The sequence below is a fragment of the Elaeis guineensis genome, chromosome 10 (genome assembly GCF_000442705.2).
Source record: "Elaeis guineensis isolate ETL-2024a chromosome 10, EG11, whole genome shotgun sequence".
Lineage (NCBI taxonomy): Eukaryota > Viridiplantae > Streptophyta > Magnoliopsida > Arecales > Arecaceae > Elaeis > Elaeis guineensis.
In genome coordinates this window covers 24197428-24213801 of record NC_026002.2, presented here as the reverse complement: position 1 = coordinate 24213801, position 16374 = coordinate 24197428, and the positions used below count along the sequence as shown (strand labels likewise).

The following is a 16374-nucleotide window of genomic DNA, read 5'->3' as shown; positions in this document are numbered from 1 at the left end:
AAGCTTGAAATGAGCTCAAGCGGAGTTGGAACTGAGATTGGATTGTACTTGAAGTAAGCTTAATTCATTCATGTAATCAATTCAAGCTTGGTGCAAGTATGAATTTATTTTGACTGATAAATATTATCAAGCTACTCAAATAGGCCCAAGTTTGGCTCAATTCAGTATTAAACTGCCAAGCCTGATCTCAACTTACAAGTTTCAAATTAATTTCAAACCAAGTCGATCGAGTCCAAGCATGCAATCTTGGCTCAATGGTGGCCCTAGTATTTGCCAATAGTGCTAATAGTGCAAACTTTTTCTCCCCAGAAAAGAAAGGGCAGAAGGAAAGAAACAATGTATATCAGACTAGACAAAGATATAAAGAGGACTACATCACATTTGAAATGGCCCGCAGCCTTTTGGATGGCGTTGGGCCAAGGTTTTAGGCCCAATAGGCTGGACCAGGTTTGGAAAATAGTCCATCTAATAAATGGGTGGGCCTGGCCTGATTTTTCATTTTGATTATAGTGTTTGTTTATGTTTGATGTATTATGGGCTTAATTGGGGTCTGTTTTTGATGTCAACTGAATGGGATAACAGATGTGTTATAGATTGTTAGCAATATTTGATTTTTCATATTTAGCATTCCTAAAGCATTTTATATAGTTTTAGAATTTTTTAAAAAACTTAAAAAATGCTCAGCCCAAAGCTCGAAGTCTGAGTAAGCATCAGGCTTAGGCATGAAGGTTAGGCTGGGCCAAATCGGGACCTATGTAAATTACGTTGACCTTTGGGTAAAAACCAGTCAAAGTTCACACCCTCCTGACCCATGAACAGGTCTAAGTTCAAGTTGAGCTATTTATCCTAGGTCATCCTAGGATGCCAACCATACAAAGCCTCCATAAGAGATCGATCGATGATTCCTACCAGTTAAGTCAAACCCTGGATTACTGGATCAGCAGTTCCTTGGGTCCCCATAAACCCAGGGTACCCACCACGTTTTCCCCTTCGACTCGAACATGTCAAAATTTCTATTCTCAACGGAAGGAATAACGAAAGGAAAGGGCATGGTTGTTTTTTAAGCAAAAAAGCAACTTCATTTATGTCAATCATACTATGGCACCATAGACTGATTGGGGCCGTAGGAAATGGAGGGGGAAGAGTGTGATCCACAGAGAGTGGAAAAAATTCACTTGTTTGATTGGAGAGATATAGATGTAAGATCACTTTAACCAAACAAGAATAATTCGCTTCACTTTATTCAGGAATTATCTATGCTTTTCGAGATTTTTTTTAAAAAAAATGTTTTATCAGAATTTTTAATTTCTGTTCCAAACTAAGCCTAACAAAAACGAAAAAAAATGAGGGGGGAAGAAGTTCTATTCGCATTTCAATTCTACGAGAAAATGAGATATCCCAATCCTCCGAAACCTAATCCCTACTTTCCTCTGGGACTAAAATTCTATCCCAATTTCAATTCTAAGTATGATCCCAACACATTTGAGGATTTGATTATTTTGATTTCCATTTTGATCAATTCTAATTTCAGTTGCAAACGGAACATGCCTTGAGGGTGCGCCTGTTTCACGAGTAGAATCCAATTTGGAACCTAAATATCAGAATAATCATATCCTCCAACCCTTTGGTTCATGATCAAAATTAAAATCAAAATCAAATTTAAATAATAAATAAAAGTATGAATTAAGATTTTAGGGATTGAAATATTCCCATTCCTCTCTGGAATTGAATGCGAATGGTACTCCCTCTACCCATATAGCTAGAATAAGAGTCATTTCCATTTTCATACCCGAGTCCAATCCCTCCCCACCAAACATGCCTTAGGTTGTTTGAGTATAAGAATAATATTAGATGGTTGCAAAAATTGGATAAATATGTAATCAAAATATTAAATGCATGTAATGGTTGAAAATGTCATAATATTTTTTTAAAATAAAAAAGGTTAAACAGGAAACCAGCTTCAAACAACAGAATGATGGTTACCTTCCATGTCTTCTGCCAGCATCTCACCCAAAAAAAAAGAAGCAATCATCGTAGCAACATAGCAACCTAATTTATTTGATATTGGTTTGTAATTTACCTTATCTAATGTTTACAGTTTGCTAGTGAAGGAATGAGAGAACTCCTTCAAAAGTTTCATATACAATTCAATCTTCACTCAATTTTAATTTATACGAAGTTTGACCATCACACAATTTGGTTTAATTCAGACATATTAGATAGATGATATAAGAAAGTTTAGGAGAGTAGGCAAAAAATGAATGGCTCATCGAAGTGATGAAACAAATCTTTACATATAATTTTCAACAAGATCTTCTTCCTGTATTATGCCAAGCTATGGTAAATTGTTGTTGTAATTCACAATTCTATAATGTCTTAAAGAATTAGATAAAAATGGTTAAAATACTTAAAATACTCCCAAAGAAAGATGGGCGAAAATATCAAATATTAAGCATAGTTCTTGCCTCCTTGTGCATTGATCTCACTATAGTTGTAACTTGCTCCATCTGCTCCTCGCTGGAACATGAGGAGAGAAGCACTTTAGCAGTTCCACCATCAGGGTAACAACCAGCATCGACCATCTCTTCGAAGATCTCCAGGCATTTCTTGTACTGTTTCCTTCGAGAGTAGGCACCTAATCTTGAAGTCCATGTCACAACATCAGCTTTTAGCCCTCTACTGACAAGGGACTGAAACAGCTCTTCCATTCTACTGAAAAAGCCAGCACGTCCGTAGATGTTAATCAAAATATTGTATGTGCTAATATCAACTGCATACGGGCCATTCTCCATTGCTGTTAATACCTCCTCCATCTTCTCAAACCGGCCTACCTTTCCATAGGCATTAAGCATCGAGTTCAGTACAAATGTGTCAGGCTTCAGACCAAATTTATGCATCTGGTTCATGATTTCCTCGCATTTTGGGATGTTTCCAGCCTTTGAGTAGGCAGATAGGAGTAGCATGTAGGACTTCATAGTGGGTGTTTCACCTTGCTGCTTTAGTTCTTCAAACATGGCCTGCGCATCTGTGGAAATTAGATAAAAAAGTGACATGAGCCAATCGATTGAATATGTGATGATTGGTATCATGAATAAAATCCATCTATAATCTTCTTGGATGCATAACAATAGAATAGTAGATCATTGGATTTGGACATATTATATTTAGAGAAAACATACATAGGTTTTTAAGTAATAGAAATTCTGGTTATCAACAAAGAAAAACCCAATGAGAAAATAAATAATTAGTTCCATTGAGCATAATATGCCAATAACTGTTCACTCAGACCTCAGCAAAAAAGGCAAAGCATCACAAATTTAAGAGCATGAGAACTTCTATCAAATCCTTGTCACATTTGTTGCATTTGAAATCATATTGTATGGAAAGGTTTGTGCAAATTCCATATATAACAGAATTGCTGACCATAGTGTAGAAGATGTAGCATATGGAAGTACCTCTAAGAATTGAAACATTCTGTAAATTTTATTTCAAGAAAGTACTCACTCTAACAAAAACTAAAAACCAAACCTTCGAACACATTAAGCAGCCATGCATGAAGAGGAGACAGCAGACATGTTCCCATGAATCTGGAACAGCCATGGAGAAATTTAAAGGAAAAAGAAGAACAGAACCTTTACCCTTATCTGATAGAATAGCTTCAGTGTATACATTAAAAAAAAGAAAAGAAAAGAAAGAGAAAATATAGTTTGAGCGGTCTGTCAATTTGTTTTTCATCAAGCTTTATTAGATAGAATATGATCGATGTGGCACTGGGTGTCAACTGAATATACGATAAGGGTGTTGAAATAGGCAAAAATTCCCAAATCAAAATGAGATAGTGGAAGAGTTTATATTTCTATACACATTTTGTGTGCTGTGAATTTTCCTGTACTAAAATATGTTTTTGGGTAGTTCTAGCCGAAATTATTTGCTAATAAGTTTAATTTCCTTTTAAATACTTAATCATTACAAGGTCAAATACTAGCCGCAATCAATGACTGTAATTGTGGCAGAACAAGGTGATACAGCTGCAGTGTATTGCGAATGGAATTTGGTGTTCCTGAAAGTTAGAAAAATAATTAAAAAATGAGTTGGAAGTAGAAAAGCTGGAACTTATAATTTCTTTTCAAGATTTATGACTGATCGGTGTTTACTGAACTACAACCACATTATCAATTTCTAAACTACTAATAATTTCTAAGTATCCTTCAGTAAGAGCATATCAAGATCAATTTCATTATCTTGATCATCGTTATTAGTAGTCTGTTGGAGCTCAAAATATGTCTCTTTTAATATTATGCATCAATAATTGGATACCGTTTCTTCTACCAATCACCTATAAGTGACAAAAATTTGGACTGCTTAAGAAAAAGCATACTTGCACACAGGTTTTAAAATTGTCACATGGAACATTCAGATAAACTGGCATCTTTCCAGAAAATTACATAAAACAGTTTTGCACCAAGGGAAAAAATGATTAAGGGTGTATGGCAAATTGATATTGCTTAATTCGTACTAGTATCGATTCCTTAGAAGAGGTACCAAAGATGTCAAGATGTTTGAGTGACATAAAATGATAGGGCTAATACACACTACCATCCGATTCTTCTTGAAATCTTCTATCTGCTGTCTATATCAAATGCAAATGCACCAGCAGAACCCCATCTCATGAAAGCTGACTGTCATCATGCCACCAAAGGGCAATACCATAACTTTCATATGTTCGAGAATGATGTATACACTTCCCCTTTTCTTGTCCTAGTTCACAAAAGTGAGGGGAAAAAGAAACAGAGAAAGAAGGAAAGAAAAAGAAGAAGAAAAGATGTATACACTTCCCTTTCCTGACATTTGCAATCATCATAACTCTCTAGCCTTGCCTTATAGAGATATAACACCAGAATTCGATGATCGAAATTGAATGCATCTATCAATCCCATTGCCTTCTCATTTTACAAATGGATTTCCTATCACATGCATTACGTGTAACCCCAGGTCAAATTCATATGAATGAGAAGCTGTATCTCCATCATTTTTCTCAATGCATGCGACATACTATCATTGAATCCTTAGAAATATTTAAATTATGGAAATTGCATGATATCAATTTTGTATTTCCTTCCAAATTCTTATAACAATCAGGCATTTGCTTTTGTTTTCCACCAAGTATAATGATATCCAGTATAGCCAAGGGAAAATCCTTGCACAAGCACTCCAATCCAATTCCTACCTATATATTTAGTGAAAAGAGACTAGCATGAAAGAATGTTCTAAAATACTTTTACCTTCATGAAGACCAGCTCTTCCAAATGCATCTACCATAATGTTGTATGATGCTCTATCTGGCTCACATCCCATGTACTGCATCAGAGAGAAGATCTCTGCAGATCCAAATGGAAAACCAGCACGGCTGTTGCATTGAAAAATTGGTGGCACAAATCACCTCATAGAAATCCAACAATAAATTATTTGAAGGGGCATCTGAAGGTCAATACTTACCTGTAAGCTTCCATGAGGGCATTGTATGCATACACATCAGGTTCATGCCCAGCTTCCTGCATCTCTTCAAATACTTTTTCAGCCTTCTCGCAAAGCCCCTCCCTCGCAAAGGCATTTATTAAAGCAGTGTAAGTGCAGATATTTGGTTTGCACTTTTCTGTTTTCATTTCATTAAAAACTTTCAGGGCCATAGATGATCGATTTGCCTGTCGCAGAGAGTAAGAACAAAATTACACTGAAGGATAAGAGTATATGACAAAGGAAAGAAAGTGGTTCACCTTCCCATATAAATTTATCATCATTGTATATGTTTCATTAGATGGCTGGCACCGATCTTTCTTCATTCTCTGAAATATTTCCACCGCCTTCTGAGTGTTCCTTCCTTTCAATAACCCATCAATATATGCATTATATACAACAACACCTGAGCAAAATAGGCTGAATGAATTCATTATTTTATGGTGACATGAATAAAAAAAGGCATGTCCTACCACTGCAGGGTCTAGGGAGGGTCATGTGCATGCAGCACATGCCCCCCACCCCCCCCAACAACCAAAACACACGCACGCACGCACACACACATACAAAAAAAAAAAAAGAAAAAAAATCAGACAAACTCTTTCCATGTTTTGGACCATGACGCCTAGGTCACATTAGAGCAACCTTACCATTGCACCATGGCCTGCCCTCTTATATTATGGCTATATGAATAGCTTATAGAAATTCTAGTGTGAAGAATAAATATGAGTATAAATATGAGTACAGGATTTCTTCTCTAACAACTCTCTTGAGTACTAAAGGCATCACAATCAGTCCAAGAAAAATATTACTAAAGTAGATATGTACTTGAAGAGATGCCCTTTTTTCTCATCTCAGTGAAGACAGCCTCAGCCTTCTCTAGCAATCCAGATGCACAGTAAACCCGCATAAGAAGAGCAAAAGTATCTTCAGTTGGGATGCATTGGGCTTCCAAAAGTTGTAAGTAGACCAGCTCTGCCTTATTGTACTGGAACTTTTGGCCATATGCATCGATGAGCAAGTTATAGCAGATTACATCTGGACGAAAGGAACTCTTGCACAGTATCCACCCACATACCTAATGGAATACTTTTATTAGGTTAATAATCAAATTTACAAGGATCTACGACAGGAAACTCGCAGATAGATCATTGATGCAGAAGGGTGATCAAAATTTTGACCCTCCTTTTAATTTTCATGGACAGTTTCCATCTATGCTGATCAATTCATTAGCAGAATACTACTTTGATGTAATAGAGATTGCTTAGCATGTAGAGCAAATCACTTCATGTACACACTTCTATTACCATTGCTCTAACAAAGTAGGTAATTAATTCCCAGAGAAATCAATAGAAATCCTAGTAGTAGAAATAATAAATATTTGAATTGTTGTTACCGAAGGTAGTATAATAACTTTTTGACAATCTGCAAATGAATCTTATCTTATTTAGGGAAGCTAATAATAGTATTATATTCGAGAAAAAGTTTTCAGGACAAATAATGGTCCTATCTCTTACAAAAATATAGCTCATCCATCAGAAAGGTACATGTAAAAATCCTTGTGGCATAACATTGAGTGGGAAGAAAAGTTGACTAATAATGAGAACATTGAAAAACAAACATGCATGGAAAACTCCAGTCTGTAGTCACCCTAATAGCTAGGAAATCTAGGAAGAATCACATAGGGGCATGCCATGGATGAAGATATTTCATATTCTAATAATTAATTTTTTTTATAAGAATTGATCCTTGTCCTTTGATCAAAAATGAAAAATAGATATACTTCATTTTCTTCTTTAAGATATTTTCACAACTTTGTTAATAAAAATATCTAAAAATCAATAACATACATATTCCTATATTTATACATAAATTTTCTTAAAAACACTCTTAAAGTAGATAATTAATTATTCTTTTATTGGATCCAATTAAAGATTAACAGTGGTCCTTAATCTAGAAATTTGTTAATATTCTTACATCGTATATTTTATTTTAAGTAAATTTTATATTTAATATTTAATAGAAATTCAATCTACCAATGATTCAGGCCATTGGCAAGGTCAATCTTCATGTGGGTTTAATAACTATACCTTAGGTCCTTACCTAGTTATCAATGCATCACTACAATCTTGATAGTGGATCCCATTCCAATCCTTTATAACTATATCATTTATGTTAGTTTTTATTATTGGATTATCTCAAAATCTAATTTACATCCAAAAGATATTCGATTTGTATCTATATCTGAGTAGAAAAATATGGAGATAACAAATATCTGACTTATCCATTTAGAACAAATATGGATATTGATTTTGGAATCTGTTTAATAACTATTCAAAACCTAATTTAAGTTCGAATAATATTCAATTTATGTCCATTGGAACAGAAAAAATATGGGTACAACCAATATCTGACTTGCATGCAAATTGTTTTAGAACAAATATGGATACACCAATATCTAATCCATTTTTAGCACTTAGACCTCATAATGTTACAGAAGTTCATAATATTAATCATGGCTCTGCCCTCAGTAGAAAGACCTTAATACTAAGACAATTTTGCCAAAGCATCCAAAACCCAAACACAAGCCCAAGCACTACTAATCTGATCTAGTTAGCCAGATCGTGTTTTTTGAATATGATATTTGATAGACATTAGTTAATTTGAATGCATCTCATTAGGGGCCCAAACATTTTTTACGTTAGTCTAGCCAGACCAACTCCTAATAAAGCTGTAATCACAATTTTTCAATCATCTTCAACCTCCAAACAATAACCAAGGTTTTCAAAAATCACAAGAATCCTAATATGGTAGTTGGCATTTTTCGCTAGAAAAGTCATAGATCAGTTTCCAAGTTTGATCTTTAAAACTTTGTTTAAATTCTTTGCTTATCAAGTTTAATTAGAAATTCTAGCAAAATCTCCCCATAATGACTGTGTGTTTTTATAATTTTATAGGCAAAGCTTATGAAAGCTTTGGTTTTTAAATTCGGGAAATATTGGAGCCCTATTATTATACAAGATCTCTTAAAGACATGACAAAAATGGCTTGTGGTTAGCCAATCATGTAAATAAATGACCAAGTCCTATGGTGTTACATGATAGTGATGCTGGCCGTAGGAAGGGCTTTTAGTTCCTACCTTATATGGTCACAACTCAGTACCAAAGGGCAATGAACTTAAAAGTTTTCAAACCCCTCCTCTTGGTTTTGTTATTTACAGATTGAAAAAGAGCTCAAGTTAAACTAAAAACTCAAATTCTTAGCAATTAAAGAGGATTCTCACTCAAGATCCCTAAATTTTAATGAATCAATTAAGGATATTGATTTTGATGTCAAAGTCAGTGATACTATGAGAGAGAGAAGGAAACAATTCCTTCTATCTGCTTAACTTGGACCTCTCATAGGATCTAATAATAAAATTATAGATTTTGAAACTAGCGTTCTAGACCCTTTTTCTTTAATTAATTGATTATAAACTAAGACATAAAACTTCAATTTTTAATAATGAGCTCCAAGTCCTTTAATTTGGATCAGATTCCTCTTCTAGCTAAGAGAGGTTAAATTTTTCTTGAAATAATAAAAAAATATATTAAGAAAAAAAATATTGTGGGGCTAATTCCTATGTCAACTTTATATCCTACCACCTTGCCTAATTCCTCCCTTATTGGAAAATATGACCAATCAAAGTCTTACCCAAAAATAAAAGTTTCAATTTAACTAGAATGTTTTGAGCCCCAACCATCATCAAGCCCTCATTAGCAAGGTATAGAAACACCTTAGATTTGTCATATCCTTACAGCACTCATCAAGAACTTCATTTTGGAACGTAGCACACTAAAAACAAACATCGTATAACAAAGTTATGGCCTCCGAAAGTTATAATTCATAATCAAGTCCTGGACATGACAGATCTTGCTCCCAAATCCTAGCAAAACCTATCGAAAATGGTCAAATTGGTCCACAAGAGATCCAGTGATCCTTCTAGATTAGTTACAAGGTTCACTATGCTAGTATCAAAGTCTGAACCGATCAGCTAGTAATACGATTCAGTATGCCCCTGTGCCGTTCCATATCGAGCTCAAACTGACACAACAGGGCAAAGGGAGAAGGAATGAAAGAAAAAGAGAAAAAAGGGGGGAGGAAAGGAGAGAAAGAGAGGTAAAGGAAAAGAGAGCCTCTAGAGACTATCAGAGGCATGCTAGGCCACCAGAGGGCCAACGAGGAGGAGGGAGTAGGAAAGAGAGAAAAAAAAAGAGAGGGGGGAGGGTAGAGGAAGAGAGAGAGCCTTTGGAGACTGATCGAGGCCCACCGAGGCTACTAAAGCCGAAGGCATCCAATCGAAATAGGAGCAAAAGCCCCTATTTCATGATTCACATAAAAAATAAAAAGTCCAATTAATCCATTACATGAAGCAAAAGTATCATGCAATGGTAGTGGATTCATAGACAAGTCAAAAAGAAAATTTTAAAAAATACTACAGATATTGTCTTGTTACCACCATTATTACATACATTCTTCTTCTTTTTTTTTTGTAATCCCCTACATGGGCAAAGAAATTTTTTTCAACTTTTCTTTTTACTCTATAAATAAGAGCCGCCCACCCATGTTGATTGAATGTTTGAATATTCAAAGCCTCTAGTGAGTCTGGATACAAAGTATCTTCAGTGCTTTCCACAATTTCTAAATTCATTTCCCATCAGCCTATTCTATTCAATCTAGTTCCAGACAGAGTCAATGGACACTTTTAGTATTTAGTATAGGTAGTGCAAGAAAATTAGGAAGTCTTGATAGTCTTTCATATAACCCCTTCTTCGATCCTTGGAGCAAAAATGGAGTGTCCTCATTTGCTATCTTCATATCCTAGAATCAACAAATTCCACCCTGCATTGTTCACAAAATTTTGGGTCTTCCTTTTCAACTCTAATCACTTGTTAATTTCCACAAGCGCCAATTCTACTTTGTATGGGTCCAAAGATGCTTTCACATAACAATCCATCTTTTTCCAGTTTATAGGTTTTATGATGAAAAGTATAGGGTTTTATCACCTCTCCAACTCTCTCCATTAGGTAGCATTTTGTTGGCCCAAGCCCTTATTTGTTGAGGAGAAATTGGTCCAATTCGAAGTTGTTGATATTTATACTAGTCGAACATGCAATAGAAATTCTGATTCATTCAGATCTTCCTATTATCTAGAAGTTCTTCTCAGATAGAAGGAAATGATTCAGTTTGTGTAAGAGAACCCTATGTCTACACAATATCGAAACAGAATCGAAATAAAAAAATGTAAGTGGAATTCCATTAAACGAATGTTTAAACAAGACATGCCCCACAACAAACAAACTCTAAACTATGTGGTTTGATTTGATCAAAATCAATTCTTGTTTCATCTAATAAGTCAGGAATGAATTGACAATTCCATGATAAAAATCAGAATTATAGAAACATATTTGCAGATATTTAAAAGAAAAAAGATCCAATTTATATGTAAATTAATTTTTTTTATGAAATCATTCACTGGCAAAATATGCATAGATATCTCTCTACATATGATTACTATTTTAAGGATCAATGCACAACTTTTCCTTGAATCAATAAAAAAAGTTATCACAAAACCAATTTACAATGATGAAACAAACTGAGAAGGAATTGATGAAATAGATCAAAATACAATGAACTTTATTTTGACCATAAGAAAATCATTTTCTAATACTAATATCAGTAATAATAATCGAAATATTTATTATTATTCAAATATTTTAAAGTGTATGTTTAGGATTATTTTTTTAAAATTCCCCTTTTGATATGTTTCTTTTTTCTATTGAGAAATGTGTTGAAGGGAAATTGTATTTTGAATCAGGCATTTTGGTCATATGCAGTTTCACACGTGTTTCATACATGCAACTTTATCCTTTCCCTAATGTTATCATCAGTTCTCCTGTATTAGAAAGAAAGCATCACCAATCCTTTAATCTTTGGACTACAAACACAATCAAACTAATGTTGCATGGCATGATGGTAGATTGATTTTTGATGCATACTGCAGACCCTTAATAACGACAAGGCAGGAAACCATAATTTGTCAAACCATCCATGCAAAATGCTCTATAATAAAATAGAAGCACAATCTTTTAAAAAGCGAAGTTTTCCTTACAAGCATTTTCTTATCCTCAAACTTGAATGCCCGCATACACATACACACACGTTAAAAACATATGTGTTTCATTCTTACAAGAGTCTGGAACATCTCTCACCTAGCGTGCACCCACCCCCCCCCCAACCCAATATGCACATATGTGCATATGCACATCTGCATGTATAAGGACACCATCTCACTATTTTTGGAGGTCTATCAAACAACCTACCACTTTGAAAAATCATATCAATATAGCTGGTTATATTTCCAAGAATGGAAAAAAAATATGAAAGGCATATTTGAAGCCCACAAACATTACCATTTTTGTATGTGGTATCTCAGGCCTTTGTTGAAGCATTCTGCAAGTTTGAGGCTAAAAGATTCAAGAACAACTAGGCCTGAACTTTCTTGCCTTTTAGAAGATGTAGCTTGTAGCATATCAATGTGTCCTTTTGTGTCATTAGTGTATACAAATGCCATACCGTCTCAAAGCCCTTTTATATTCCTTTGTTTCTTAAATATCATATTTTTTCCTAGATTCAGTGGTCATGTGCTCAATCTTGATGACTTGTTACACCATTTCAGAAGTAAATTTGCCTGTGTTGCAAAATCTTTACTTCTCTACAATGTCAACTTGTTATAGATGACAAGGTCATAAATCCGACCATTTCTTAGAAACCAACCGGCCCACGTCACTTATTTAAAGCAGTCTGTAAAATGATTGAATGCAACTTCCAAGCCATAAAATCCGCAAAATTTGGTCAATGAGGAATTACGTCATAAGAAAGTACAAGCTTTGCAACCTCTAGATAACCTAATGCACAGTTGATAAAAAATTTCGAATTCTAGTTCAAAAAAGGATCTCAAAACATCATAGGTTTAGTTTTGAGCTAAAAGTCCATTATATACAGATTCATATAATGTTAGGCTCCATTATAATTAAGACAATTAATAATACAGGATATGGTTTTAACATGCTTAAAGAGTATGACCTATAATTTGGATGAGTATTCAGATCCAGTCCACATACGCTTTTGATTGGACATGAATTGTGATTTGAATCTTGCAATATGAATTGGATTCAGCTTTTTGGATCCAGATTTGAGTCATATGTAGAGCAAATCATATGTGACTCACCATTCCTATTTGAACAGCAACCAAGAATCCATTCCAAAAAAGATATGATATAAGGATGATAACAAGGTTTGCCATCTCAGTACCGGACCCCAGATTGGTTCCATCCTATGATAGTGGCAATATGAGGTTTAGTATAGTTTGAGACAGCATACCGATGGTCAATACAGTATGAGACAACATACTGGTTCACAATTGGTACAATATGGTATGCTCGGTATGGCATGGTATTGACCGATCGACAAATCTTGAATAATAATTCAAAGGCATTTACCAAAAGAAGAAAGTCCTATACCTAATTACTCACAATCGATAAATTTTTATCATTGAGAACAATATAAAAAGATGAATGATAATTAACAAAATGAAGGCTTAAGACAGTTCTTACTGATATAATTGGATCCCAATTTTTGTTGAGACGAAGTTGAACAACCACATTGATTAGGTCATCCCACACACCGTGAGTAGGAGGAAGAGCATCAAGGGAAACCCAGATTTTAGCAGCATCCACCTCCATTTCCACAAATTTTAGAATTTGCTGAGCCATGGGACTTAGAACAGGGAAGACTCCATCAACAAAACCGGATCCATACTTCCATCCCCGTGCCCTTAGTGAACCACCTATACATGAGTTTTAAATAGACAAGACACTGCTTTAAGTAGACAGTAGCAGGAAAATAAAAAAAGCATGATATTATTGGAACCTAGGCAGGTAGTATTATTAAGATATCAGGAATCAAATTAAACCAATTCATGCAACCAGAGGTATACTTTCAGGATATGAATGATTTTAATGAACAGTTTGCAGAGGAAACTTTTTATTTATTATGAAGCATTTTACAAACTTAAAATTGACTTTGCTAATAAATTTTTGGAGTAGCCTTTAGTCTGCTTACTTGCAAGGCAAAACACCTCTGATTTCAAAATTATTTCTACAACTTGGAGCTGAGCCACCAAAGCTAGATGAGATAATAAGACAATCTAAGAAATGTTCTTAAATGCATATTCAGTTTGGAAAAATTTATATCTGTAGATACATGGAAAAGAAAGCAAAATGTAGAGGATTCTTTTGTAAAGTAGTGCTATTACTAATGATGCTGGTATACCAAGTACAGAGAAAACAAAGATAATCACTTTACAGTACCCATAACTTCAGCAGAGTAGAACATATCGAGGAAGAATTACCCTTTTTCCTCGACAATTTTTTGTGATCAAAGGTTCTCCATCTCCCACGCTTGTCAAGAAACACACTTTCATGCCTTTCTTTATCAATAGTGCCATTGGAATTCTTGCCTCTCCCTCTTAGAATGTTTTCGCGACCAATGAATTTGCATCTTAATTTCACAATGGAATGACACAGTGCAGCCTTGATCATCATCCTACAAAATTTGATCACATAGAAAGATGACAGATCACGAACAAATTCTGTATACTTATGTTTGTTGGTCCACCAAAATGTACATTTCTCATTAGAAGTTTATCTTTCTTATCCAGATATCAAGAAAAATTATTGACATAATATCAAGCATCATGCACCATACTTACTCTAAATTACTCGACCTTTGTATTTTTAATTTGGCTCCAGATAGCATCAACCCTCTGAATTGCTTCTAATTTAGTGGCTGATGAATCTCTTTGTCAGAGAGAGAGAGAGAGAGAGAGAGAGAGAGAGATTTTATGAAATTAAGAAGACCAGTTGGTGGGTCATACACTAAAGCTGGATAATACATTAAAAACCAGCCAGATGGACATGAAATGAGACTGCATCTGAATTTGAATCCTCTGAGCAATTTTTATCATAGAATAAGGATGCTGTGATCATAAATATTGACTATTGGATATTAAATTTAAGTTAACAAATAACTATCAGATTTGTCTGTCACCACAACTCTCATATTTTTATGAAATAAAAATTTGGACATACGTCGTAGCTCTCAGATTATAAAGCTAGGAGAATCTTATCCTTTAACGCATGTGGCATTAAGAAGTTTGGATTACTCAGTGGCAGGAAACGCCTACTCCCCCTCTCGAACCCGGCCTGGCGCCGCGTTTCTAAGTTTCCAAACAGCATTCGGCGGGGAATCGCGGTTCGGAAGAGAAAGGAGCGCAGTGATGCGGAATGGGGTGGAGAGATCCGAGTCGAGGCAGTTGTAATGTGAATAGTAGCACAGAGAAAGAGAGAGGAAAAGAACCAACCTCGACGGCGAGGTACTCGAGAACGGCGGCGAGGTGGATTGGAGCGCCGACGCGGATGCGCTCCGCATACTCGCCGGACTTGAGGAAGCGGGCAAGCCTAGACGTTGCCTTCTTCGACGCTCCAAGAGCGAGAGAGCGAGGAGAGAGCGCGAGCGGCCAGCGGGGACGAGAAGGGAACGGTGGTGCCTTTCAGTGTCCACAAATATCCGCCCGTTGAGCCACTCCCGTGCAAGCACGTAGGTCGCGATATCGAGCATATAAATGAATGTATTTAATGCGAACCATAAATGTCCGGGAAAAATATTATATATTATATATTTATATTTTTTTTTTATGGATGTTTTCTAGGTATTGCATAAAAATTACACGGATCTCGAAAATTCAGCAAACTGACGCCACTGATCGTGTTGCCGGTTTGCCAGGTCTGTTGAGCTCGAGATCAAACACAAGTATAGAAAAATAATCTTTTATTATCCTGCACGCTGACGGAGGTTTTCGGCTCTTTCTTTTTAATTAGGATTGATCATGGATCGGCCCTCGAGTCCAGATTATATCAAATTTTTGTCTGAGACTTATTTAAAGTTTAATTTTTATTATATCCAAATTTAACGCATGATAAATAAGAATACAAATAAGAAAGATCGAATCGGATAATAAGTGACCTCAATCTAATTCAATTTTTTGATCGAATCTTAATATTAAAATCAGATTCAATACTATAGAAAATCAGATCAAATTTATAAATAAAAAATTTTATCTTAATGGATCATTCGAATCGGGTCAGATCCATGTAATCTGGTCACAATTCAAAAAATTTGGATCCGGATCGAATCCAAATCTATCATTCCAAAATATTACTATACCTATTTCTTAATCATGTTAATGATCTATAATTTTATCTACTTTTTTTTCACTAAAAATTTTGGATCCCTTCAAATCATACACCAACACACACCCACCACTATTATATTCTTATCATTGCAGCGATTATGTTCAATCTAATTTGGATAACAGCCTAAATGTTATAAATACTCTCAGGAGGGTGTTGAATGTATAATAGGTGACCGAAGTTCCTCTAAATCGACTTCACATCTCAACATTTAAAAGGAGATCTCGCTATTTCTTCATGGTTCCTACAAAATACAACCTTTGAAAGCAATCCAATTTCTTTTTTTTTTAAAAATTATCATCAGTGAGTACTTCATAGTTGATTACCTTCCAATTAAATACTATCATCTTCTCTGGATGGAGGCAATTCTAAATTATTGCAGCATGAGGAGCTATAAATCCATGTGGATAAATGAACTTACAAAAATATGAACAGAATAAACATCAGAATTTTTCCATCTATAATCATTCTAATCCCACCCCCTAGTTGGTCGTTGCGAGCTCATTCG

The 16374-nt window shown here is 35.0% G+C and overlaps 1 protein-coding gene across 1 annotated transcript; it reads right to left on the bottom strand.

Moving 5' to 3' along the window:
* Positions 1–2289: 2289 nt before the first annotated feature.
* LOC105059866 (uncharacterized) lies at positions 2290–15184 on the bottom strand. The gene is made up of 8 exons (XM_010943347.4): positions 14978–15184; positions 13967–14160; positions 13170–13402; positions 6343–6592; positions 5775–5920; positions 5497–5702; positions 5283–5407; positions 2290–3025 (listed from the first exon to the last, which is right to left on the bottom strand). Exons 1-8 carry the CDS (start codon positions 15043–15045, stop codon positions 2442–2444), a joined length of 1806 nt encoding a protein of 601 aa, XP_010941649.1. The 5' UTR covers positions 15046–15184; the 3' UTR covers positions 2290–2441.
* Between the last annotated feature and the right edge of the window lie 1190 nt (positions 15185–16374).